This window comes from Medicago sativa, chromosome 2 (genome assembly GCF_051527215.1).
Source record: "Medicago sativa cultivar Bolivia chromosome 2, Bolivia_mono, whole genome shotgun sequence".
NCBI classification, from domain to species: domain Eukaryota; kingdom Viridiplantae; phylum Streptophyta; class Magnoliopsida; order Fabales; family Fabaceae; genus Medicago; species Medicago sativa.
Genome location: NC_140750.1, coordinates 30324445 through 30352066, shown reverse-complemented (window position 1 = coordinate 30352066; position 27622 = coordinate 30324445). Strand labels below are relative to the sequence as shown.

At 36.3% G+C, this 27622-nt stretch overlaps 1 protein-coding gene and 2 long non-coding RNA genes across 3 annotated transcripts; all 3 read left to right on the top strand.

The window, feature by feature from the left end:
* Nucleotides 1-756: 756 nt before the first annotated feature.
* LOC146946149 (uncharacterized) lies at nucleotides 757-9800 on the top strand. The gene is made up of 3 exons (XR_015026646.1): nucleotides 757-1364; nucleotides 3222-7706; nucleotides 9564-9800. It is a non-coding gene; the product is annotated as an uncharacterized LOC146946149 (long non-coding RNA).
* Nucleotides 9801-12264: 2464 nt separating this feature from the next.
* LOC146946148 (uncharacterized) lies at nucleotides 12265-16142 on the top strand. The gene is made up of 2 exons (XR_015026645.1): nucleotides 12265-14048; nucleotides 15906-16142. It is a non-coding gene; the product is annotated as an uncharacterized LOC146946148 (long non-coding RNA).
* A 6971-nt stretch (nucleotides 16143-23113) lies between these two features.
* LOC146946147 (uncharacterized) lies at nucleotides 23114-24111 on the top strand. Its single transcript, XM_085748870.1, has one exon. It carries the CDS (start codon nucleotides 23187-23189, stop codon nucleotides 23853-23855), a length of 669 nt encoding a protein of 222 aa, XP_085604996.1. The 5' UTR covers nucleotides 23114-23186; the 3' UTR covers nucleotides 23856-24111.
* The last annotated feature ends 3511 nt before the right edge of the window (nucleotides 24112-27622 follow it).

Here is a 27622-nt window from a genome sequence, read left to right as displayed (position 1 = left end):
AAAGTGAAGCCTTAGTTGGTGATTGTGAAGAATTAATGTAAGGGGGTTAGACTTTAATCATAATTAACAGTTGTAGATTCTACACTAATTCTTTCATTAAGTGGTTAATTTGATTTTAGATGTAGAAATCCGTGCTTAATTTTGATGATATGATTATATTCATGAATTGAATGATAATTGTGTTGTTGTTGTTGAATTTGTATGTCAAAATGGATATATATGAACATGATGAGTTTTTGTATGAAATTGATGATGAATAATGTTGTGGTTGTTAGATTGATGAAGAATTCATGTTCAAATGTTGTTGTTATTGTTTTAACATGTGTTGTTGATGAATTGATGCATTGGGTATCATGAATTGGTGAATTGGTGATGAGGATTGTTGTTGTTGTTGAAAGTTGTGAAAGTTTGGTGATTTGAAGAATTTTATTGTGTTGACGTTTTAATCTCAAAACTTATTCATGTTTAAGTGATTTGAAGTGGTATAAGTGTTTATTACAAGTGTTATGATTATGGGTAATGTTTTGATTTAATTTGGGAGTCATGCGTTTGAATGTAGTGATTTAAGAGTGACTCCTAAGTGAAAAACGTGTTGTTAAGCTGATTTCTGAACTATTGTGAAACCCAAAATCGGCCACCGAATTGCCAAAATCGGCCACCGATTTCTGAGCTGATTTTCCAGTTTTGACTCTGCAAAAACCGGCCCCCGATTTCTCAAAATCGGCCACCGATTTTGTAACATCCCGCCTGTCAGTATCAGAATATTACCAGACGATAATGCCAGAGGATTTAAGTTCATGGAAAATAAGAGTGATGGAAATATTTTATGGGATGTTAGCTTAATACGATTTCAGTATCAGAGTCGTATTAAACACGCTTGGAGCAAGGGCAATTTAGTAATTGCACGTTTGAGAGATATTTATTTGATTTTGGCTCAAAATATCTCACTTTCCACTCTTCTTTCTCTCTCTAGGTTTTGGCAAGAAATTCTTCTCCTCCTTCTCTCCTCTTTCACGCCTTCCTCTCTTCTCCTTGTCATCCAAGAATTTGATTTCATCTTTATACATACTTGAGCAAAGATTCTTCAAGATCATAGTGAAGAATGGAAGCTTGGTTTGGATTGTTACCACTACTCTTTCTTTTCACCAAGAGAACCTCAAGAGGTTAGGGTCTTGGTTATGTTGGAAGTAGAAGCATGATTTTGTGCATGATGTGGTTCTTCATGATCAAGAAACAAAGAGAAGCATGGAAGAAGTGGGATTGATGAGCTAAAGCCATGGATTTGTGTTGAACCAAGAGCAAGGGTTTTGGCATTCTTGAGCTTAGGACTTGGAGGCTTTGGGAATCAAGTGCAAACATTAGAGGTGAGTTCCATAGATAGATTACCCACCTTTGGGGTTGTTTAATCTTGTGAAGGATAATGATTTATGCTAGTTTAGTTTTAATGAAATTTTAGTACCCCAAGCCAATTCTAGTTGATTATATGTTAAAAATTGCCATGAGTTATGTTTAAATGATGCTATACATGTTGTTGTATGAGTTTGATGCATTACAAGGTCGAATTGGACGAGTTTTGGGTCGAAAATGGCGAAAACCCGTAGCCGAAAACACCGAAAACGCAACAATCGCAGCGCTGCGCCTGTACAAGGGCGCTAGGCGCCCACACACAGGGAGCCAGCGCTAGGCGCCCCACTCCTGGCGCCAGGCGCCCCAGACAGGACAACCTCCGCGTTGTTCTGCGTTCGGGTGCTTGGGGGCAGTCGTGTGGGGGTCCGTAGCGATCGTTTCGAAGTGTTCTTTCACTGTTTTCACTTATTTTTCTACTGGAACAAGTTTGGCTTTATCAAATCATAGAATTTATAAACGGCATGAAACTTGGGTTTATGGCATTTTCGGTCTCTAGTAATTATTGAAACTTTGCACGCATCGTCAATTGATCCTTGCATCATTAATCATGGCAATCTTAGCATGTATTACAAGGATGGCTCAAGAGAGTTTTAGCCGAATTATTCGGGTAGCAAGGAACTAGGCATGGGATGAAAGTAGAGGCTTGACATAGCTTGTCAAGAACTAGAATAGTTAGAAGAGAATAGAATGCTAGACATGAGTAGTATGTTTGAATAGACGCGAAGTGATATAGAATATTATCTTCGCATAAGAGCTAAGTGTCATACAGGTATGGCAAGACGTGAATTGATTAGATATCTCTTCACATAGAAGGTTAAGCAAGCACATAGTTTACCTCTAGTCGGATCGTATAGACATCCGGGGTAAAAGAGATAGCTAGTATAGATTTAATACTCATGCATATATTTAGATCAAGACTTTTAAGTTAAGGTGCCATGTCTCTTGTGTCCACACTAGGTTGGTTCAAGAGGTTTCCATTAGGTGAAACGGGGTTAGCCGTAAGGAACCCGCATGTCACTTAGTAAGCAAGAGGTAGTGTCGTGTCTCTTGTGTCCACATTAGGTTGGTTCAAGAGGTTTCCATTAGGTGAAACGGGGTTAGCCGTAAGGATCCCGCACGTCACTGCAGGAGTGCCGTTGGTTATACCTTAGATAGGTTTCCATCGGATAGATAGGGAATGCGCTCGGGGTTACTCCACTCGGGGCTTTCCGTAAAATGAACTCAGATAATGTTTGATTGTTAAACGCTAACTTTATGAATGAACTTGACTATGCATATTTATTAGATATATTTATGATAAGTCACAGAGCCTTGACGTAGGTCGTCAAGAACTAGTAAAACCTTGACGTAGATCGTCAAGAATAGTAGAGCATAGACGTAGAGCGTCAAAACTAGTATGATAGCAAGATATGATACGTGTTAGAAACATTGTATTATGCATTAGAGCAAATAGAGAAAGATATGCCGATGACGGTCCTAGGTCTCCCCTAACCGTCCGGTTTAGAATGGTGTCATGATTATAGTATGTTAGGCCTTGATACGTAGAGCGTATTCTTGGCATTGCGGTTTTAGTTTCCCCTCGACCGCCATGACACGTATAGGAAGTGAAGCCTATAACAAGTGAGATAAGACTAGGACGGCCCTAGTATGCACGACCGTCTAAGTATGCAAGTCCCCACACACGTATAATCAACCGTCAGGTTGTATTTTTAGACACGTGGTGACCGTAGGTTTCCCTTGAGGTTGCCTATAGCCTAGGATTTAGGGGAACTCACTGAGACATTATGTCTCATTCCAATCCTTATTTGTTTCAGATAAGCAGGACGTTTATGCATGTTCGGAGCCGAATGGATATTACTTCAAGGGTTCGTTCGTAAAGCTGCAGGACGTCATGGACATCAAGGATGTATTTTTATGTATGGATGAGTTGTATTGTATTATTATTTATACGAACGTAACTTGATGTAAATATTATTCATTCGAAGTTTTTAATTGTTGTATATTTTAATGTATCCAGTACTAATATTAACGCACGTGCCAGACTTTCTAGATACGTCTGGTATGGGTGTTACAATTTGGTATCAGAGCAGGTCGATTCAGACCGTGCCTTGGGTCATTAAGTTACAACAAAGGTAGTGGGACCATTGGGTTCCGGGTAAATGTTCTAGTTGTTGTTGTTAGTTGAGCCTGATCAACTCAATTTAGCATTCGACGATTAGAATGGATGCCTGAGAGCTGAATAGGACCCTGGAGGGACGAAGTATGTGAAGAAGATGCACTGGAAAGTGTGAACTCAGAAGTAAGAACTCGGAATGAGTATTAGTAAGAAGTTGATCGTGCCAGTAGGTGGACGGTGAACTAAGCAAGTAGAAGTATGAATCCTCCGGGACTGTAAGGTAAAGTTAAGAAGGGGCGTTTAGACAGTGTTGGGTAAGTTGTTGATGATACTTCGTATACCCGTAAGTGAAGGATATGGAAATATCTTTGTAGGACCTGAAGCTTCAGTAAGGGTCGTAGTTAGAACGGAATTGTATTCCAGAAAGTAAGCGCAAGGCTACAAGATAGAGAGCAGTCGACGTAGGTTGACGGGATTAGTAGACTCTCAGGATTAGTGTTATGTTATTGAAGTTATGGACTTGAATGTTCAAGGTGAACAAGATTCTAGTGTTCGGGAAGCTATGTTAAGCGGTAACGCAGGGAAGTAAGCTACTCGTAGTAGAAAAGGATTCGGTGAAAGTTTTATGTTATCAGGAATGAGGCATTAATTTCTAAAGTGCCGAGAATTGTATCGAATTAGGTTGATGCTTGCCATGCATATGTAGTAGGATATTTTAGATGTTGGGAATGACTGATGTGCATTAAATTACTTGAGAAATAAAAATTTATACAAACTATGTTTTGAAAAAAAAATTGAGCTGAAGAAACTCATCAATAGCGAACCCGGAGCGAAATTTTTCAGTTCGTCTCTAGGGAATGCAGTGACTATTGGAGAGTTGTCTTCACCATCTTTTATGCAATGAAAAATTGTTTTTGATATCGAGTGACGAATGCATATCACATCCTAAGGTTTCCAAAGGGAAAAAGGCATGAGCAACTATCAATGAAAAATCGATCCGGTTTAACGTGACTTTGGAAGTTAATGTGTCAAAAGATAAGAATGAGTTTAGACCAAGAGTTTAGAGGCACCAGTATCTAGAATGAAAGTCACAGATGTGAAATCATAAGGCAAGAAGTTAAATGGTGCAAAGTCATATATGAAATCATGAGGATTTTGGATTTCGCAGAGTTAAGAGTACCCCTCGAATCTATGTTTTGCTTGATGGACTTGCGAAGGCTAGTTAAGATGCTAAGTTGTAAAGTTTACATGATTTTAGAAAGACATACGCATATGGGTGATTGAAGTTGACATTTTGAAATTCGAAGTGAAATTCTGTAGGTACCGGTTTGTTACGACTCGTATAGTTTGGCTAAACTCACTAGGACTAAGATTTGATGACACATACGTGTTATCAACTCGTTCTGTGAATTTAGAGTAACGACTGGGACCTAGATTCAGTATATGCTTTTTTTTATATAGTTGAAAGTCATCAACGTCAATGACCCTTGTGCTAATTTATGAAATTTCTTAGAAAGAAAAATTAACGAGCAAGCATAGGAAGAATTAAGCAAAACATAGTATGCGAGATACGAAGCTACAATGTTAGGTGCATAAGGAAGTTGTCCGAGTGCAAGATGAGTCTACCATGGGATGTTGTAAGCGCGTTTCATGGAATAGTAGTTATGTAATAGCAAAGATGTGCTCCTTGAGTTAAGTTGCTCAGGAATAAGAGTACGTATGACATTGATATGTCCAGAGGTAAGTTTCCTTGAGGTTCAATCTTACCAGCAAAGAGTAGAGCAAGGTTGCAGAGTAGCATGCAACATAGAAGTATCGAGCAGAGCTCAAGCAGATATTAATGTAATAATAGAAGAAGAAGAAAGTTCACTCGTCTCAACGGATCAGCGTATTGGTTGAAGCCAACCGGTGGGAATCAGAGTAGCGCAACGGAAGTTAATTACTTAAGTTGGGAACAGTAGCCATGGAACATGGAATTTTGTAGTAAGAATCTTGTGAAAAATGTTCGAGATAGAAATACCATTTCAGTGAGAAGTATTATGTGGAAAGCGAGGAGTTCTCGTTATGTTAAGTAAGTATAGATGCTTATGCAGCCAGTAATGATTAAAGTAAAAGTTTAAAGAAAGTATCTTCACTCAGGTAAGATGAGAAAGATTAGAGTTAACACAGGTGAATTAATCAAGTTGCCTTTTGGTGATGTCTAATTCGTAGAAGAGCTGTTGGTTAGTCAGAAGGAGTATATGCTATATTGATGGAGTACGATTGATGAGTTATGCCTGACGAAGTGCATACCCTCTTATACCATACTTGTAATTGATAACGATACTTTCTAGAATGGTGTCAAGCCACGTTTTTTTTTTTTTTTTTAACTTTTAAAGATAAGGTCGGTATTAAGGAACTTGGGAACGATGTTAAAAAAAAAAAAAAAAGAAACATGAAATTTCACATTGTTAAGACTGATGAGATACGTCGTAAGCGAGTAAGCTCACTTAAGACGTACAGACTTCAGGACCAGCTTGTTAGAGACAAGTGTGAAGGAGAGTCATAAAACCTTTTTCAGATATAGAGACTTGTCCTGTGGTTCTGCAGTACTAGTATAGACTCAGTTTTAAAATGATATTTTTCTAGTCATGTATCTATTCATCCCAAGAACCTATGTACCAAAGTTTAGAAATTTTAGAAACAGAAGCTAGAATGAGTATCGTTATTAACTAACAAGCAATGGCGCTAAAAGTATGCCAATACTAGAAGGTAAAGTTTTATGAATGAATGACAAGACCCATGTGATACTCAAGTCATACGGGATGCACGGATTTGTGCTTTGAGTGTACAATGCAAGTGCAAATGGACTTAGTAGAAAGTTTCAAGAGCATGTGAACCACCAGACAGGTTAATAGATTGTCAGATGAATCAATGTAGTTGATTTCACTTCTTCATGCCAAGCTAGACAAGTTACCCATGAATTGCAGTACAGGGAGGTTATGAAAGATAGAAAGATTTCTTAAGACTCCTAAAAGAGATGATAGGTTTGCCAAATTATCAAGATGAGTAACAAAGTAAGAGGCAAAAGTCGTAAAGTGCGGCAAGAGAGATTATCTATGTGTGATAAAATGTATGCATGACAAGATGTGTTAGATACACGTAAGCACTGCAGGGCAAACCTGGATATCAGTAGAACTCCAGTTTAAAGGCAAATCCTGAGTGATTCAGATAGAGAAAACTTATTAGATGCAGAGTTCATGCTATGCAGAGAAGGAATAGATCCGAGACAAGCAATCCTCCTATAACAAAGGTTAGTTTTAATCACTATGTTCTCAGACAGTTCTGTGATTTTGATAAAGATGGTAAGATAGAAGAGACCATATTCAATCATATGCAGAATAAGAAAGAGGAAGAATTACATGTATTGATAAGGAAAGTATGCTTCGAAACTCTACGGAGTGAGTTTGATCAGATTTAGTATAACTGAAACCAAAGAAGACAGGTTTTAGTCGCAGCGATTGGTAGATGATTTCTAAATTTCGAGGACGAAATTTCTTTAAGGGGGGTAGAGTGTAACATCCCGCCTGTCAGTATCAGAATATTACCAGACGATAATGCCAGAGGATTTAAGTTCATGGAAAATAAGAGTGATGGAAATATTTTATGGGATGTTAGCTTAATACGATTTCAGTATCAGAGTCGTATTAAACACGCTTGGAGCAAGGGCAATTTAGTAATTGCACGTTTGAGAGATATTTATTTGATTTTGGCTCAAAATATCTCACTTTCCACTCTTCTTTCTCTCTCTAGGTTTTGGCAAGAAATTCTTCTCCTCCTTCTCTCCTCTTTCACGCCTTCCTCTCTTCTCCTTGTCATCCAAGAATTTGATTTCATCTTTATACATACTTGAGCAAAGATTCTTCAAGATCATAGTGAAGAATGGAAGCTTGGTTTGGATTGTTACCACTACTATTTCTTTTCACCAAGAGAACCTCAAGAGGTTAGGGTCTTGGTTATGTTGGAAGTAGAAGCATGATTTTGTGCATGATGTGGTTCTTCATGATCAAGAAACAAAGAGAAGCATGGAAGAAGTGGGATTGATGAGCTAAAGCCATGGATTTGTGTTGAACCAAGAGCAAGGGTTTTGGCATTCTTGAGCTTAGGACTTGGAGGCTTTGGGAATCAAGTGCAAACATTAGAGGTGAGTTCCATAGATAGATTACCCACCTTTGGGGTTGTTTAATCTTGTGAAGGATAATGATTTATGCTAGTTTAGTTTTAATGAAATTTTAGTACCCCAAGCCAATTCTAGTTGATTATATGTTAAAAATTGCCATGAGTTATGTTTAAATGATGCTATACATGTTGTTGTATGAGTTTGATGCATTACAAGGTCGAATTGGACGAGTTTTGGGTCGAAAATGGCGAAAACCCGTAGCCGAAAACACCGAAAACGCAACAATCGCTGCGCTGCGCCTGTACAAGGGCGCTAGGCGCCCACACACAGGGAGCCAGCGCCAGGCGCCCCACTCCTGGCGCCAGGCGCCCCAGACAGGACAACCTCCGCGTTGTTCTGCGTTCGGGTGCTTGGGGGCAGTCGTGTGGGGGTCCGTAGCGATCGTTTCGAAGTGTTCTTTCACTGTTTTCACTTATTTTTCTACTGGAACAAGTTTGGCTTTATCAAATCATAGAATTTATAAACGGCATGAAACTTGGGTTTATGGCATTTTCGGTCTCTAGTAATTATTGAAACTTTGCACGCATCGTCAATTGATCCTTGCATCATTAATCATGGCAATCTTAGCATGTATTACAAGGATGGCTCAAGAGAGTTTTAGCCGAATTATTCGGGTAGCAAGGAACTAGGCATGGGATGAAAGTAGAGGCTTGACATAGCTTGTCAAGAACTAGAATAGTTAGAAGAGAATAGAATGCTAGACATGAGTAGTATGTTTGAATAGACGCGAAGTGATATAGAATATTATCTTCGCATAAGAGCTAAGTGTCATACAGGTATGGCAAGACGTGAATTGATTAGATATCTCTTCACATAGAAGGTTAAGCAAGCACATAGTTTACCTCTAGTCGGATCGTATAGACATCCGGGGTAAAAGAGATAGCTAGTATAGATTTAATACTCATGCATATATTTAGATCAAGACTTTTAAGTTAAGGTGCCATGTCTCTTGTGTCCACACTAGGTTGGTTCAAGAGGTTTCCATTAGGTGAAACGGGGTTAGCCGTAAGGAACCCGCATGTCACTTAGTAAGCAAGAGGTAGTGTCGTGTCTCTTGTGTCCACATTAGGTTGGTTCAAGAGGTTTCCATTAGGTGAAACGGGGTTAGCCGTAAGGATCCCGCACGTCACTGCAGGAGTGCCGTTGGTTATACCTTAGATAGGTTTCCATCGGATAGATAGGGAATGCGCTCGGGGTTACTCCACTCGGGGCTTTCCGTAAAATGAACTCAGATAATGTTTGATTGTTAAACGCTAACTTTATGAATGAACTTGACTATGCATATTTATTAGATATATTTATGATAAGTCACAGAGCCTTGACGTAGGTCGTCAAGAACTAGTAAAACCTTGACGTAGATCGTCAAGAATAGTAGAGCATAGACGTAGAGCGTCAAAACTAGTATGATAGCAAGATATGATACGTGTTAGAAACATTGTATTATGCATTAGAGCAAATAGAGAAAGATATGCCGATGACGGTCCTAGGTCTCCCCTAACCGTCCGGTTTAGAATGGTGTCATGATTATAGTATGTTAGGCCTTGATACGTAGAGCGTATTCTTGGCATTGCGGTTTTAGTTTCCCCTCGACCGCCATGACACGTATAGGAAGTGAAGCCTATAACAAGTGAGATAAGACTAGGACGGCCCTAGTATGCACGACCGTCTAAGTATGCAAGTCCCCACACACGTATAATCAACCGTCAGGTTGTATTTTTAGACACGTGGTGACCGTAGGTTTCCCTTGAGGTTGCCTATAGCCTAGGATTTAGGGGAACTCACTGAGACATTATGTCTCATTCCAATCCTTATTTGTTTCAGATAAGCAGGACGTTTATGCATGTTCGGAGCCGAATGGATATTACTTCAAGGGTTCGTTCGTAAAGCTGCAGGACGTCATGGACATCAAGGATGTATTTTTATGTATGGATGAGTTGTATTGTATTATTATTTATACGAACGTAACTTGATGTAAATATTATTCATTCGAAGTTTTTAATTGTTGTATATTTTAATGTATCCAGTACTAATATTAACGCACGTGCCAGACTTTCTAGATACGTCTGGTATGGGTGTTACAATTTGGTATCAGAGCAGGTCGATTCAGACCGTGCCTTGGGTCATTAAGTTACAACAAAGGTAGTGGGACCATTGGGTTCCGGGTAAATGTTCTAGTTGTTGTTGTTAGTTGAGCCTGATCAACTCAATTTAGCATTCGACGATTAGAATGGATGCCTGAGAGCTGAATAGGACCCTGGAGGGACGAAGTATGTGAAGAAGATGCACTGGAAAGTGTGAACTCAGAAGTAAGAACTCGGAATGAGTATTAGTAAGAAGTTGATCGTGCCAGTAGGTGGACGGTGAACTAAGCAAGTAGAAGTATGAATCCTCCGGGACTGTAAGGTAAAGTTAAGAAGGGGCGTTTAGACAGTGTTGGGTAAGTTGTTGATGATACTTCGTATACCCGTAAGTGAAGGATATGGAAATATCTTTGTAGGACCTGAAGCTTCAGTAAGGGTCGTAGTTAGAACGGAATTGTATTCCAGAAAGTAAGCGCAAGGCTACAAGATAGAGAGCAGTCGACGTAGGTTGACGGGATTAGTAGACTCTCAGGATTAGTGTTATGTTATTGAAGTTATGGACTTGAATGTTCAAGGTGAACAAGATTCTAGTGTTCGGGAAGCTATGTTAAGCGGTAACGCAGGGAAGTAAGCTACTCGTAGTAGAAAAGGATTCGGTGAAAGTTTTATGTTATCAGGAATGAGGCATTAATTTCTAAAGTGCCGAGAATTGTATCGAATTAGGTTGATGCTTGCCATGCATATGTAGTAGGATATTTTAGATGTTGGGAATGACTGATGTGCATTAAATTACTTGAGAAATAAAAATTTATACAAACTATGTTTTGAAAAAAAAATTGAGCTGAAGAAACTCATCAATAGCGAACCCGGAGCGAAATTTTTCAGTTCGTCTCTAGGGAATGCAGTGACTATTGGAGAGTTGTCTTCACCATCTTTTATGCAATGAAAAATTGTTTTTGATATCGAGTGACGAATGCATATCACATCCTAAGGTTTCCAAAGGGAAAAAGGCATGAGCAACTATCAATGAAAAATCGATCCGGTTTAACGTGACTTTGGAAGTTAATGTGTCAAAAGATAAGAATGAGTTTAGACCAAGAGTTTAGAGGCACCAGTATCTAGAATGAAAGTCACAGATGTGAAATCATAAGGCAAGAAGTTAAATGGTGCAAAGTCATATATGAAATCATGAGGATTTTGGATTTCGCAGAGTTAAGAGTACCCCTCGAATCTATGTTTTGCTTGATGGACTTGCGAAGGCTAGTTAAGATGCTAAGTTGTAAAGTTTACATGATTTTAGAAAGACATACGCATATGGGTGATTGAAGTTGACATTTTGAAATTCGAAGTGAAATTCTGTAGGTACCGGTTTGTTACGACTCGTATAGTTTGGCTAAACTCACTAGGACTAAGATTTGATGACACATACGTGTTATCAACTCGTTCTGTGAATTTAGAGTAACGACTGGGACCTAGATTCAGTATATGCTTTTTTTTATATAGTTGAAAGTCATCAACGTCAATGACCCTTGTGCTAATTTATGAAATTTCTTAGAAAGAAAAATTAACGAGCAAGCATAGGAAGAATTAAGCAAAACATAGTATGCGAGATACGAAGCTACAATGTTAGGTGCATAAGGAAGTTGTCCGAGTGCAAGATGAGTCTACCATGGGATGTTGTAAGCGCGTTTCATGGAATAGTAGTTATGTAATAGCAAAGATGTGCTCCTTGAGTTAAGTTGCTCAGGAATAAGAGTACGTATGACATTGATATGTCCAGAGGTAAGTTTCCTTGAGGTTCAATCTTACCAGCAAAGAGTAGAGCAAGGTTGCAGAGTAGCATGCAACATAGAAGTATCGAGCAGAGCTCAAGCAGATATTAATGTAATAATAGAAGAAGAAGAAAGTTCACTCGTCTCAACGGATCAGCGTATTGGTTGAAGCCAACCGGTGGGAATCAGAGTAGCGCAACGGAAGTTAATTACTTAAGTTGGGAACAGTAGCCATGGAACATGGAATTTTGTAGTAAGAATCTTGTGAAAAATGTTCGAGATAGAAATACCATTTCAGTGAGAAGTATTATGTGGAAAGCGAGGAGTTCTCGTTATGTTAAGTAAGTATAGATGCTTATGCAGCCAGTAATGATTAAAGTAAAAGTTTAAAGAAAGTATCTTCACTCAGGTAAGATGAGAAAGATTAGAGTTAACACAGGTGAATTAATCAAGTTGCCTTTTGGTGATGTCTAATTCGTAGAAGAGCTGTTGGTTAGTCAGAAGGAGTATATGCTATATTGATGGAGTACGATTGATGAGTTATGCCTGACGAAGTGCATACCCTCTTATACCATACTTGTAATTGATAACGATACTTTCTAGAATGGTGTCAAGCCACGTTTTTTTTTTTTTTTTAACTTTTAAAGATAAGGTCGGTATTAAGGAACTTGGGAACGATGTTAAAAAAAAAAAAAAAAAGAAACATGAAATTTCACATTGTTAAGACTGATGAGATACGTCGTAAGCGAGTAAGCTCACTTAAGACGTACAGACTTCAGGACCAGCTTGTTAGAGACAAGTGTGAAGGAGAGTCATAAAACCTTTTTCAGATATAGAGACTTGTCCTGTGGTTCTGCAGTACTAGTATAGACTCAGTTTTAAAATGATATTTTTCTAGTCATGTATCTATTCATCCCAAGAACCTATGTACCAAAGTTTAGAAATTTTAGAAACAGAAGCTAGAATGAGTATCGTTATTAACTAACAAGCAATGGCGCTAAAAGTATGCCAATACTAGAAGGTAAAGTTTTATGAATGAATGACAAGACCCATGTGATACTCAAGTCATACGGGATGCACGGATTTGTGCTTTGAGTGTACAATGCAAGTGCAAATGGACTTAGTAGAAAGTTTCAAGAGCATGTGAACCACCAGACAGGTTAATAGATTGTCAGATGAATCAATGTAGTTGATTTCACTTCTTCATGCCAAGCTAGACAAGTTACCCATGAATTGCAGTACAGGGAGGTTATGAAAGATAGAAAGATTTCTTAAGACTCCTAAAAGAGATGATAGGTTTGCCAAATTATCAAGATGAGTAACAAAGTAAGAGGCAAAAGTCGTAAAGTGCGGCAAGAGAGATTATCTATGTGTGATAAAATGTATGCATGACAAGATGTGTTAGATACACGTAAGCACTGCAGGGCAAACCTGGATATCAGTAGAACTCCAGTTTAAAGGCAAATCCTGAGTGATTCAGATAGAGAAAACTTATTAGATGCAGAGTTCATGCTATGCAGAGAAGGAATAGATCCGAGACAAGCAATCCTCCTATAACAAAGGTTAGTTTTAATCACTATGTTCTCAGACAGTTCTGTGATTTTGATAAAGATGGTAAGATAGAAGAGACCATATTCAATCATATGCAGAATAAGAAAGAGGAAGAATTACATGTATTGATAAGGAAAGTATGCTTCGAAACTCTACGGAGTGAGTTTGATCAGATTTAGTATAACTGAAACCAAAGAAGACAGGTTTTAGTCGCAGCGATTGGTAGATGATTTCTAAATTTCGAGGACGAAATTTCTTTAAGGGGGGTAGAGTGTAACATCCCGCCTGTCAGTATCAGAATATTACCAGACGATAATGCCAGAGGATTTAAGTTCATGGAAAATAAGAGTGATGGAAATATTTTATGGGATGTTAGCTTAATACGATTTCAGTATCAGAGTCGTATTAAACACGCTTGGAGCAAGGGCAATTTAGTAATTGCACGTTTGAGAGATATTTATTTGATTTTGGCTCAAAATATCTCACTTTCCACTCTTCTTTCTCTCTCTAGGTTTTGGCAAGAAATTCTTCTCCTCCTTCTCTCCTCTTTCACGCCTTCCTCTCTTCTCCTTGTCATCCAAGAATTTGATTTCATCTTTATACATACTTGAGCAAAGATTCTTCAAGATCATAGTGAAGAATGGAAGCTTGGTTTGGATTGTTACCACTACTATTTCTTTTCACCAAGAGAACCTCAAGAGGTTAGGGTCTTGGTTATGTTGGAAGTAGAAGCATGATTTTGTGCATGATGTGGTTCTTCATGATCAAGAAACAAAGAGAAGCATGGAAGAAGTGGGATTGATGAGCTAAAGCCATGGATTTGTGTTGAACCAAGAGCAAGGGTTTTGGCATTCTTGAGCTTAGGACTTGGAGGCTTTGGGAATCAAGTGCAAACATTAGAGGTGAGTTCCATAGATAGATTACCCACCTTTGGGGTTGTTTAATCTTGTGAAGGATAATGATTTATGCTAGTTTAGTTTTAATGAAATTTTAGTACCCCAAGCCAATTCTAGTTGATTATATGTTAAAAATTGCCATGAGTTATGTTTAAATGATGCTATACATGTTGTTGTATGAGTTTGATGCATTACAAGGTCGAATTGGACGAGTTTTGGGTCGAAAATGGCGAAAACCCGTAGCCGAAAACACCGAAAACGCAACAATCGCAGCGCTGCGCCTGTACAAGGGCGCTAGGCGCCCACACACAGGGAGCCAGCGCCAGGCGCCCCACTCTTGGCGCCAGGCGCCCCAGACAGGACAACCTCCGCGTTGTTCTGCGTTCGGGTGCTTGGGGGCAGTCGTGTGGGGGTCCGTAGCGATCGTTTCGAAGTGTTCTTTCACTGTTTTCACTTATTTTTCTACTGGAACAAGTTTGGCTTTATCAAATCATAGAATTTATAAACGGCATGAAACTTGGGTTTATGGCATTTTCGGTCTCTAGTAATTATTGAAACTTTGCACGCATCGTCAATTGATCCTTGCATCATTAATCATGGCAATCTTAGCATGTATTACAAGGATGGCTCAAGAGAGTTTTAGCCGAATTATTCGGGTAGCAAGGAACTAGGCATGGGATGAAAGTAGAGGCTTGACATAGCTTGTCAAGAACTAGAATAGTTAGAAGAGAATAGAATGCTAGACATGAGTAGTATGTTTGAATAGACGCGAAGTGATATAGAATATTATCTTCGCATAAGAGCTAAGTGTCATACAGGTATGGCAAGACGTGAATTGATTAGATATCTCTTCACATAGAAGGTTAAGCAAGCACATAGTTTACCTCTAGTCGGATCGTATAGACATCCGGGGTAAAAGAGATAGCTAGTATAGATTTAATACTCATGCATATATTTAGATCAAGACTTTTAAGTTAAGGTGCCATGTCTCTTGTGTCCACACTAGGTTGGTTCAAGAGGTTTCCATTAGGTGAAACGGGGTTAGCCGTAAGGAACCCGCATGTCACTTAGTAAGCAAGAGGTAGTGTCGTGTCTCTTGTGTCCACATTAGGTTGGTTCAAGAGGTTTCCATTAGGTGAAACGGGGTTAGCCGTAAGGATCCCGCACGTCACTGCAGGAGTGCCGTTGGTTATACCTTAGATAGGTTTCCATCGGATAGATAGGGAATGCGCTCGGGGTTACTCCACTCGGGGCTTTCCGTAAAATGAACTCAGATAATGTTTGATTGTTAAACGCTAACTTTATGAATGAACTTGACTATGCATATTTATTAGATATATTTATGATAAGTCACAGAGCCTTGACGTAGGTCGTCAAGAACTAGTAAAACCTTGACGTAGATCGTCAAGAATAGTAGAGCATAGACGTAGAGCGTCAAAACTAGTATGATAGCAAGATATGATACGTGTTAGAAACATTGTATTATGCATTAGAGCAAATAGAGAAAGATATGCCGATGACGGTCCTAGGTCTCCCCTAACCGTCCGGTTTAGAATGGTGTCATGATTATAGTATGTTAGGCCTTGATACGTAGAGCGTATTCTTGGCATTGCGGTTTTAGTTTCCCCTCGACCGCCATGACACGTATAGGAAGTGAAGCCTATAACAAGTGAGATAAGACTAGGACGGCCCTAGTATGCACGACCGTCTAAGTATGCAAGTCCCCACACACGTATAATCAACCGTCAGGTTGTATTTTTAGACACGTGGTGACCGTAGGTTTCCCTTGAGGTTGCCTATAGCCTAGGATTTAGGGGAACTCACTGAGACATTATGTCTCATTCCAATCCTTATTTGTTTCAGATAAGCAGGACGTTTATGCATGTTCGGAGCCGAATGGATATTACTTCAAGGGTTCGTTCGTAAAGCTGCAGGACGTCATGGACATCAAGGATGTATTTTTATGTATGGATGAGTTGTATTGTATTATTATTTATACGAACGTAACTTGATGTAAATATTATTCATTCGAAGTTTTTAATTGTTGTATATTTTAATGTATCCAGTACTAATATTAACGCACGTGCCAGACTTTCTAGATACGTCTGGTATGGGTGTTACAGATTTTCTGTCAGGCAAATCTGGGAAACATTCACATTTTTCACCCTTTTTTGTTTTGAATTGGCCTTCGGTGTAAACATGAAAGTTGTAGATAATTTTGTTAGCTTTCCAGAGGCTTTGGTTTGACTTGAAAATGATTTTTGGTTTTTGAGTTATGATGAAAATACTCCAAGGTGGTCTTGATGAAATTTTACGAAAAATCCGCATAACTATTTCTAAGTCGACCCAAACCTTATGGATTGTTTCCTAACTTCAACTTGAGTTTTATGAGTTCAATTAAGGTGTTTTAGAGTATTCAACTTATGGTGTGAAGGTTCTATCTTGGTTTTGTTTTATAAAAGTATGGTTTTGTAAAATGCTACCAAGAGACGAACTTGGTGAATCTCATGATTCCGTTATAATTAGCCGGTGAAACACCAAAGTATTCTCTACTGCACTTATATGTGGCCTAGAGATATACTTAGTTGAGGCATTGGATCTTGTTTACTTGGTTTTGGTTCAATAGCTCAATTATTTTGAAAAGGAGATAAAGATAGAGGAACTTGGTTAAAAATGGTTTTAAAAGCCAATTTCCTTATAAATATTTTATCGATAGTTTTATAAGATTAAATAAGGATATGTGAATGGTTGTTAGGTGTTGAATATGATGTTTGTCATAATGTGTTGTATTTTTTCCTTTACTTGAATTGTGAGAAATTATATGGAGTTGTTGAGTGGTAGTAATGTTGTTAATGTTGATTACTTGCATATATGTTAATTGATGATGATATTGTGGGTGAATGCATATATGCTAAACCATGATGATGAATTATGTTGTTGAATAATTATATGAAAATGATGTTGATTGTTGGTGGTGAGTTTATACATGCTAGTTTTGACGTGATTGGTGATGAATGCGTGTATATACATATAGCCGTTGACTATATAGCCATTGATTATAGCCGTTGAATTGTTGTGAACATATGCATGGTCGATTGAGTCATATGTTCATGCATCATATATCGTTTCGGATGTTATATCCATATTGCCGTTGACTATAGCCGTTGATAATGATGTTTTTGTTGCATCATGTGTGACGACCTTGAGGAGATTTGGTACCACATGCATATATGTGTCGAGTATAGGCGCATATCATTTTGGCATGAGTCTTAATTGTTGCATGTGAATGATGATTGTTGATGATAAGTGTGTTTGATGAATACATACTTGTGACATTTGGAATTGATTGGTTGACGAATTGTGTCATAATTGAATATGTGACTTGGTGAATTGTGCAATGGTGAAATTTGTTGCATGTTGTGCTTTATATGTGGATAGGTGTATATGTACATTGGTGGACTTTGTTGATGGTTGTGAATAATCGAATTATGCTCTAATTGCATGTCTTACTTGTTTGTGCTTATACACTTGGTGAATCTATTTGATGATAAATATTTTGGTAATAGTAATGAGGTGAGAATTGTATATGTATATATACATGATGTGGTGATTTCTTTGAAATGATGAATTGTACTTGTTGAGTTAAGTATGCTAAATGAGGAGTGAGGTGAGTAATCCTTTCATTGATTGATGTTGATGAATGATGAGCTTGTGTCGATGACTTGACTAGAGATTGAATATGTTTGATATGCTATGTTAGTAATGTGATTGCTTGAGGTGTATAGAATGAGGGATAATAATCATGTGATGCTAGTATTCTAGGAGGGATGGTTATGTATATATGTTATCCATGAATCTTGAATGCTTATGTCTGTTTATGTTGATTATGATTAATGTAATGCTTACCCCCAGTGGTTTTTGCTGCCTACCTGTCTGTATGGATGGGTAGACGCTGTGCAGAAGTAGTTGCTTTGTGGTGAGTGTTCGATAGCGGGATCTTTCTCCGTTATCGTCTAGAGTCGTAGTTCTAGGCTCTGATTAGGTTGTAGAGTCTTTTTATGCCTTGTTGGTTTTTATTTTATCTTGTTGATATTGTCCATTGTCGGACTTGGAGGATTTTTTAGTTGAGGTTGTATTTGACCATGACATGTATATGTTGGAGTTATTTGATTTGTAACCGCTGCGACTGTTGAGATATTTTATATATATACATGTATGTCTGGATTTTGGATTTTGGATTTTGTGTTAGACGTAGCGTCTATTTCTTGAATATTTGTTATATTCGCGTGTTTTATCGCTTTAATAGAAATAGGGCGTTACAGCCAACACGGTAACTAACGAATCCACGATCACCAACTGTTTAATGTGAAGAACGACAACAAATTAACAGCCTTTTTTGGCCCTTATACCGGTACCGGAGTGGAAGCAGTCCCGAATCTTATTTGAACATGCAGAAAGAATATAGAACATGAATTTGACATAATTCAAGAACAACCTCATGAATTTCACTCAAATACAGTTAAAACTCTATAAATTAATAATGTCAGGACCGGAGAAATTTATTAATTTAGAGAGTTATTAATTTATCGATAAATTAATAATTATTAATTTAAAGAGTTTTTAAGTAATTATACTGTACATACCAAACAAAAAGGCAAATTAGTCTATGCCTCTTAGAATTACGTTGCAGCGAACCTTGGGACTCAACGTAAATTAGTAACTACTGTGTTCATATGCGTTGGAAATCAATAATGACTTTTGAACTTAAAGGAAAACAGACAACTATTGAATCATATTTCAATAGAGTGTAATATATTTTGTTCAGTTTCTATGAATTATTAATTTATGATTTTCTTGGGACCGAAAATTATAAAGGGATCTCCCGAAAAATTATTATCTTATTATTTTATCGAGTTTTTCAATTTTTTACATTAGCCCAAGTCGGGACCGGACAAATTTATTATTTTAGAGAGTTTATTAATTTACCGAGTATTAATTTAAAGTGTTTCTACTGTAAGCTAAAAACACTTAAACATCAATTTATCACAACCAAACATAGGTTTTCATGCAACAACAACATAATTATATCACTTTTCATATATTCAAAATACCCATAATTAATGGAGCACAAAAATCAACTTAATTCAACAATCACTTCACAAACATGACCCAAACCACACAAATAATCATAAATTTTAAATGTGAATATAACATTTTCCTCCTTACCTTAGATTCCAAAAACTAAGCCTCTTAGCTCCAATCTTTGTTTATGAATGAACGAAAATCATAATATGTTTAGCAATCAAGAGAAATATTTCTATCAGAAAAACAATGAAGAAAAATATTTATTTCGACACAAACCCATATAAAAAAATATTTGGACACATGCACACAAATAATAAAAATAAAAGTAAAAATGATTAAATAATTTTAATTGACATATCTAAATTATTTATCTTTTACTTTTTTTTATTTGTGTATATGTCCAAGTGGTTTTTTTTTTATTATTTGGAGTTACTCATAAGATTTGTTCAACAATCAAAAGATATTAATGCATGGATTGACCACAACATTGATGAAATTACATGGAACGGGACACAATTTGAATTTCTTGGGTAAATTTGATAAACACAAGTTAAAATCAAAAGGCACACAAATGTTAAACGTAAATTTGCATGGGTGTCTGGTCCTCTAATTTAAATTTATAAAAAAGAACGTTGAATAAAATATTCAGTAATATTAAAAATACTAACAAATATCATATTGTACCAAGAAAAAAAGTAGTATCATATTTGACCGAAATAAAATATCAATACTATATCTTGAGGATAATTATCTTATAAAAAGAATTTGGATACGTACACACACATAAAAAATTTGGACGCAATTTCATATAAAAAGTATTTGGACAAATACACCTAAATGAAAAAAATAAAAGGAAAAATGATTAAATAATTTTAAATGATATTACTAAATAATTCTATAATTTTTATTTGAAGTTGTATTCATATAAGATTTGTTCAACAGCCAATTCCAATACTTCAAAAGATATTAATGCATGGATTGACCACAATATGGATATTATCCTAGTATTCTCTTGGTTGAATTTGATAAACACTAATTTAAATCAGAAGGCACACAAATTTAATCTCATTGTAGTTCAAATTCGGAGTAGCTTAGTTGCTATGTTAAACGTAAATTTGCATGAGTTTCTGATCCTCTAATTGAAATTATAAAAAAGAACGTTGGATAAAATTTTCATTGACATTGAAATACTAACAATATAATATTGTACCAAAAAAAAAAAGTAGTATCATATTTGACCGAAATAAAAAATATCAATACAATATATCGAGGATAATTATCATAGTCAAATATTGAGGATGACTAATTATCGATATATGATATACACATGAAATTAAAATGTTAATATGCACACAAGATAGGTCATAGGTTTGCCTATAAATACACCACTTTTGATTGTAAAAGAACACTATCAAACCAAAAGAAACTTGGTAAAGAATAATTTCCTTATTTGTTTAAGTATTAACAAATGGCAAACCACTTCTCAAACTGGGTTAATTTCCTTCTCATCCTAGCTACCATTGCCGTGTGTAAGTGTTTCCAACATTTTTCTTTTACAAATATATAACGTTTTGTGTTTATTCTCATGAAAATATTTTATTTCAAAACTTGTAATTTTTATTTTTTTGTGCATGGGATGACAGTGCAATTAAGAGTAGAAGGAAACACATGCTCAGATATATTTGCTAGATGTGATGACATAGATTGCCGTTCACATTGTAAATCTCTTCATGGGGCACGTTCATTTGGTTTTATATGTGATGACTTCAACCTATGCACTTGTTTTTTCAATCAAGATTCTCCATCACCAAATATATGTCATGCTGGGGTGGGAACATGCTTTCAAGGTGAATGTGATTTATCTTGTTGTAATGCAAGATGTGCTTCCACTTTTAAAGAAGCTTCTGGTACTTGTGTTCCAAACCCTGGTACCAAGGATAGATGTGTTTGTTCCTATAGAAGCTAGAAATATATATATGTTACTCAGATTATTATAATGAAATAAATCTATGAACCACATAAGTTTAATATTACACCTGATATGTTTGTTCATTGCTATAAACTTAAAATACTGAATTTGAATGTTGTAAAATGACCGATAGTGTCATTTTAATTAATATTTTTCATTTTCCCAGTTTATTATTATTATTATTTATAATATTCATACATATACTTTTTTTTCATTAACAAATATTAGTATGCTAGTTGTTACGTTAATATTTTATCATTTGCTAGGCTTTGAACCATGAATTTTAACTCCTTGACTTATTGTATCCCTTAACTTAATAAAATGAGCTACTCATTCCAGCCATATTCATTCCTATTCCTATTTGAAACCTTCATATTGTATTACTGTGTTCACCAATTTAATCTTTTATCATTATTATAATTTTTTTTGAGAGCTAATCTTTTATCATTATGTTATAGCAATTTTTTTTCATTTGGACCGAGCTCCAAAATATATATTTCGGCCAATATGAAAATAAAGTAGGGAGATAACTGATCAAATTATTACTCCCTTCTTTCCATTTAAAACTTTTTCTTACTTTTGATATTATTATCTAATTTTTTTCTATAATAATTTTAATTATTTATCATGTCATTTCATTTACTTTTCTCTCTCAATGTTGTGTTAAACCAATAAGTAATGTTTTAACCAAAAAAATAAATGACAATAAATAATGTTGAACTGAAATAAAAAAATAAATAAAATTATTGGTATTCCTAAGTAGAATTGACTATTTGACAAACATAATTAAAACCCATAACAAATGAAATTGTTGGGTATACAATTCACTAAGGCTGACAATAGGTGACTCGATAGCGCAAATATAACCAGATCAAAAAAGGGCCCACAACCAGCACGAGCTGGCGGCGGTAGAGATGGATTCAGATCACCATGCAACAAAAAAAAAAAATGTTAACATTCAAACTCGCAACCCAACATCAACAATCATCCACACGCAAAACAACACGAACACCAACATCAACACCAACAACCCCTATATCGATAATGGTTACAAAAACGCAACCAAAGGTGTGAGAGCCCCTCATACAACACTCACCTTCCTCTCTTCATCCAAATAATAATTATCTATTTCCTCTGCAACCATAGGCGGTTTCACCACCCGACGACCCCAAGCACTCGCCCGCGCTCAATCAATAATTTCTTCATTTTAGGCCCAACCCAATAGCCCATTAACACACCTAAAAAAAAATATTGGGCAAACTCTAATTTCACAGGCGCGCGTACAACAAAAGGAAACAACACAATTTCATCTTCAGTTCATCACCTCTCTGTCTCTCGGTCTCATGCACTTAAGAATGCTCTTTATGGTATTCTTGATCGTTACAAGTTATATATTTCAAGGATATGAGGGCAAGGATATGATATTGGGGCTTCAAATATGAGAGGTGAATTTAATGGTTTGCAAAGAAAGATTCTAGATGTAAACCCTTATGATTTTATGTCCATTGTTATGCTCACCGCTTGCAATTGGTGATTGTGTCCGTTGCTAGCAGTTGCTCATCTATTAATGATTTCATTGAGTACATCTCTTTGATTGTAACAACATCAAGTGGATCTTGCAAGAGAAGGGGTGCTTTGACGGAGGCATAACACCAAGATATTTTGAATAGACCTGAGAGCGGTGAGATATCTACAGGAAGAAGCTTGCACCAATCATCTAGTCTCACTAGACCCAGGGATACTAGATGGGGTTCACATCATTCTACCTTGCTTCGTTTGGATCAGATGTGGTCCTCCATGTTGGTGGTGCTTAGTATGGTTGATGAAGATAGACGTGGACCATCTCAAGCAGCGGGTTTGATAGAAAAAATGGAGAGCTTTAAATTTGCTTTCATTTTGAAGTTAATGTTAAAGTTGTTGGTATCACAAACGAGCTTTCAAAAATCTTGCAAAGAAAAGATCTTAATATTGTGCTTGCCATGGAATTAATTAATGTCGTCAAAGCTCGGTTGGCCACATTGAGAGATAGTGGTTGGGATAATTTATTATTTGATGTACAAGAATTTTGTGTTGGTAATCCGGTGCCAAATATGGATGAAGAAATACCGGTCCGGGATCGTTCAAGAGTAGAAGGGAGGACTGTCACTAATCTTCACCATTACCGTGCAGAGATTTTTTATGTTGCTATTGACAAAATATGTGTTGAGATGGATCATCGCTTTAGTGAAGGAAGTAACATTGTGCTTGATTGCTTCTCATGTCTTGACCCCAAGAACCCTTTCTCCAAGTTTGATGTTGATAAGCTTGCTCGTCCTACTGGTATTTATCATGCAGACTTTTCTGATGATGACCGTGGAACAATAAGGGAGCAACTTGACACTTATGTACTTCAAGTGAAAAGGCATGCTTCCTTTTCTTCTTGTAAAGATGTTCAAAGTTTGGCTATGAAGATGGTTCAAATTGAGAAACATTTGGTATTTCCATTAGTCTACAAACTCATTGAGTTGGCTTTGATATTGTCAGTGTCGACATCATTCGTTGAAAGAGCTTCTTCAGCAACAAAGATTATCAAGACTATATTGCACAACAAGATCAACAATGTGTGGTTCAATGACTTGATGATATGTTACACCGAGCGGGAGATATTCAAGTCACTTGATGATTTTGATATTATTCGAACATTCACTGCAAAGATGTCTCGGAAAGGGCATTTACCTCCTAATTTTATATATATTATGTCACATGTGAATTTGCAATAAGTTTTCTGCCCATACTCTATAAAATTCCTGGTTCCGTCATTGTCTGCAACTACCTGAGCCTTCCAATCAAAACTAACTAAAGTGTCACGACCACATGCAAAATGTTTCGATCGACTCACATGTGTTGCTCTTTCCTTAATTGCATACTCGCTATCTTTAAATGCACATGAAACACACAAAGGCAGGCCGAAACACAGCAACAAAACCAACAGCTGCAGCTCACCCTCTAAACACCACCAAAAACACTGCAACCATAAATAACCAACCACAAAACACCACGGAAATAAATATTTGATAGCCTAATGCTTTTGTTTGAACAGGAAAAGACAATTAACAACTTGTTTTGAAATTTTGTCATAATAACATGTTTTAAATTTTAGGTGTTTTCTAATATATTTTGCATTGTTATGAATGCTTATGAAAATGGCATTGGTGGTGTAGATTTTAATTTGCGGTGTGCATATTAATACTGTAAAATTTAGTTTAAGGCTATATGCTAACAAGTTTGTTACTGCAGGAGTGCAGGGTGTTGCGGTTTATCAAGGCTATATGCAAAGAATTCTGCTCTTTACCCAACACTTTTTCTCATTCCCAATTGAAAAGATCAAAATATCATTGCGTCAGTTAACTCATGCTACATGAATTAAGTCACGCTAGTGTCAATCTCTATATGACTTAACTCATGCAGGAATTAATACATGCGTGAGTTAAGTCACGCTGATATTAAACCATTCACTTTTTTGCATTATGTGCGTGCATATGTGTGGGTGGGTTAAGTCATATTAATAAAATAGTATGATATGATGTATGTGACTACCATGTTTGACTTGATTTTAATAAAAAAAGTGATGGTCTTGTTTTTTGTCAGGATAACAGGTAAATAAGACAATTCAAAATAGTCTAATCAAAGAAAGCAAAAAGATGTATTAATTGAATGCAGTCACATGCATCATGTATATGTAAAAAAGTGAAAGAAATCATGAGTTTACTACCAAGTGAAATCATCTATATGTGCCAGAAAGTGAAAAAAATGAATGGTTGGTTATCAACGTGAGTTAACTTACACATGGGTAATTTTAGAATTTTAGTTGGAAATGAGCAAAATGTGTTCGGTAAAGAGCAGTTTTCATATGCAAATAACAAGGTCTATGTCTAAGTGCTATTTTAAAGAAAAAAAAAATAGACATAAATATATGTGGCTTTATACTAAGGAAAAAAAAAAATCCTCGATGGCCTAATCTCTGGAGCTTATTCTTATAGTATTCAAAGAGGTAGTCAGTTGTTATCATTTTGTTTCCTGAAAAGTAACTATTGACCTAGTGCTCTCGCATAGAGAAAATAGAGGTGTGTGTATAAGAAAAACCTATTATAGTTATAAATGGAATTATTAGGAATTTGGGTTTACACTTGAATTTAAATAATAAATCGACAGAATATTTGAGACGTTATTTTATTGTTGCTTTTGGCCTAATCCACCGCAATGACATTTTCAAGTTTATGATTGTGTTGCAATGTGTGATTGCTCAAGACATGGTTGAACACAAAGGTTTCCTCCTGCTATCATTTATCTATTAATATGTGCTAAGTTTCAAAAACTTTTGAAATGTTATATTAGATCTGAAACTATTTTTATGATCAAGACAGGAATATATTCTCATCCATGATGTCATTGATGTTCACAATTCACATGGAGTTTAAAAACTAATTTACACTGATAACTTCAAATAGGTGATCATTTTTTGAATAACTTTGTAGCAAACCTGGTTTTTAGAAATTCAATATCATGATGTAAGTACTGTGGACAAATAATTTTAAAATAGATTCAAGTCTTCTGATCTCATGCCTTGGCTTAAGAAACCAAATTAATGCTATTTTTTCCAAGTGCACAGTTGATGTGACTGTAACTCTTGCAATCTTCTTTGTATCCTTATTAATCTTGTCATACGGAAAAGTATGTTTTTAATGCCAAATTTTAGTAATTAGTCTTTAGATTAATATTTACTCTTTTGTCTGGGTTTATACCCAGGAAACTCTTTAACCTTTAGGTCAAACTAGTTGAGTTAACCAACCCCAATCAGAAGTACATATACTGTCTGAGACATCCTGCCTTTTGTTTTTATATAGGCCTAGTGATGATTTATTGTATAAGAATATATTTGATTCAGATTGTGTTCGCTGATATTTATTTTTTGTTGGTTGTTTAAGAAAGGAGAAGAAGGTACACCTTCTTAAATAATTTCTACCGGCCATCGTTCCACCACCTCCTGATTTGCTTTGATGTCTCTCTTCGAGTTCATATTTTGAATATTATGATAACATGTATTAAGTTGAGTTTGTAACATATATTTTCTTTTATTTTTAATAGGCCATAGATGCTGCTAGTTCTCCAAACTAGACAAATTCTTCAAGTCGACGCAATGATCAAGATGGAAGAAAGGAAGATTAGAAATTGTTTTTATCTTGGATATGTTTGTGCTCATCTGGTGTCTTTATGTTGCCGTAGTATCTATTTTGGTGTTTGTTCTTATATATAGTTTACATTACTTTGTTATTTTGATATCTTTGTAAGACTTACTGTGATAATATAATTGAAGTTTTCTTTGATGTTGCTTTAAATTGTGTGGTGCAAGCTAGATATATTATTTTCTTGGTCAGGAATTATTGTCAAAATTTTATTATTATTAAAAACTATTTGTATTAGGGTAAATTTTATTTGAAAAAAAAGAGACCTATAGCAACGGACAGTCTGGTTCTATACCAACAGATATATGTATTGGCTAAAGCTATTAAAAAGGTGTAAAATGTCGTTGCTTTAGCTCTGAAATGTTTTCCAACAGGCTAATTTTGCATTGGTATAAGCTATAGGGAAGGCATGTTGCCGTTGGTATAGCAAAATATTGTAGACGACAGCAGACGTCCGTTGGTATATGTTTTCTGACCTATACCAACAGTTTTTGGACCTTTACCGACGGTTTTCAGCCGTTGCTAAATGGTAAATTTCTTGTAGTGCCCCCCGCCCCCCCAAAAAAAAAGAATCAAATATAGATTCAATAGAAAAAATGATACTTGCGGAATCCTGGAAGAAGGAGAGAAAATAGACCGGAACAGAGGACAAGACAGACTTCAGAAGAACCAACCAGCCATCGAAAGAAAGATTTCTACTCTTCCAACCCGTTAATCTTGATGTAATTCGATCAAGTACAGGATGCCAAAAATTCAACAACACCAGGTACCCCAAGTAAAGAAAAGGGAGCCGACCCATTTTACAGTTCAAAACAGAGGATGCTTCAGCTAACCAAGAATCATGGATATTAACCCCAAGTAACATACTTTTATGAATATTAACTTTAAGACCGGAAGACGCCTAAAAAATAATAAGCAAAGCTTTTAGAGCTCTTTTATTAGCCCAACTTCTAACATCAACTAACAGAGTATAATCAACAAATTGAAGATGTGAAATGGACACGAAGTTTGAAGTACTCAGCTTATAACTAGTAAAAAGACCAACCTCCATTAAAGCACTCATCATTACATTTAATCCTTCATCAGCACTTAAAAATAAAAAGGTGAAAGGAGCTCACCTTGTCTCAGACCACGTTCAAGTTTGAATTCATCAATAGGGCTTTCATTAACAAGAACTGAAGTTGAAGCCATAGTAATGCATTTCATAATCCACCTACGTCACAAGGTAGGGAAATTCATATTTCTCATGACTGCGTCATGATAACACCAATCTGCTGAGTCAAAGACCTTCTCAAAATCAACCT

What these genes read in the sequence shown, in the direction of transcription:
- LOC146946147 (XM_085748870.1), top strand. Translation starts at nt 23,187, where the DNA reads ATGGATGAAGAAATACCGGTCCGGGATCGTTCAAGAGTAGAAGGGAGG.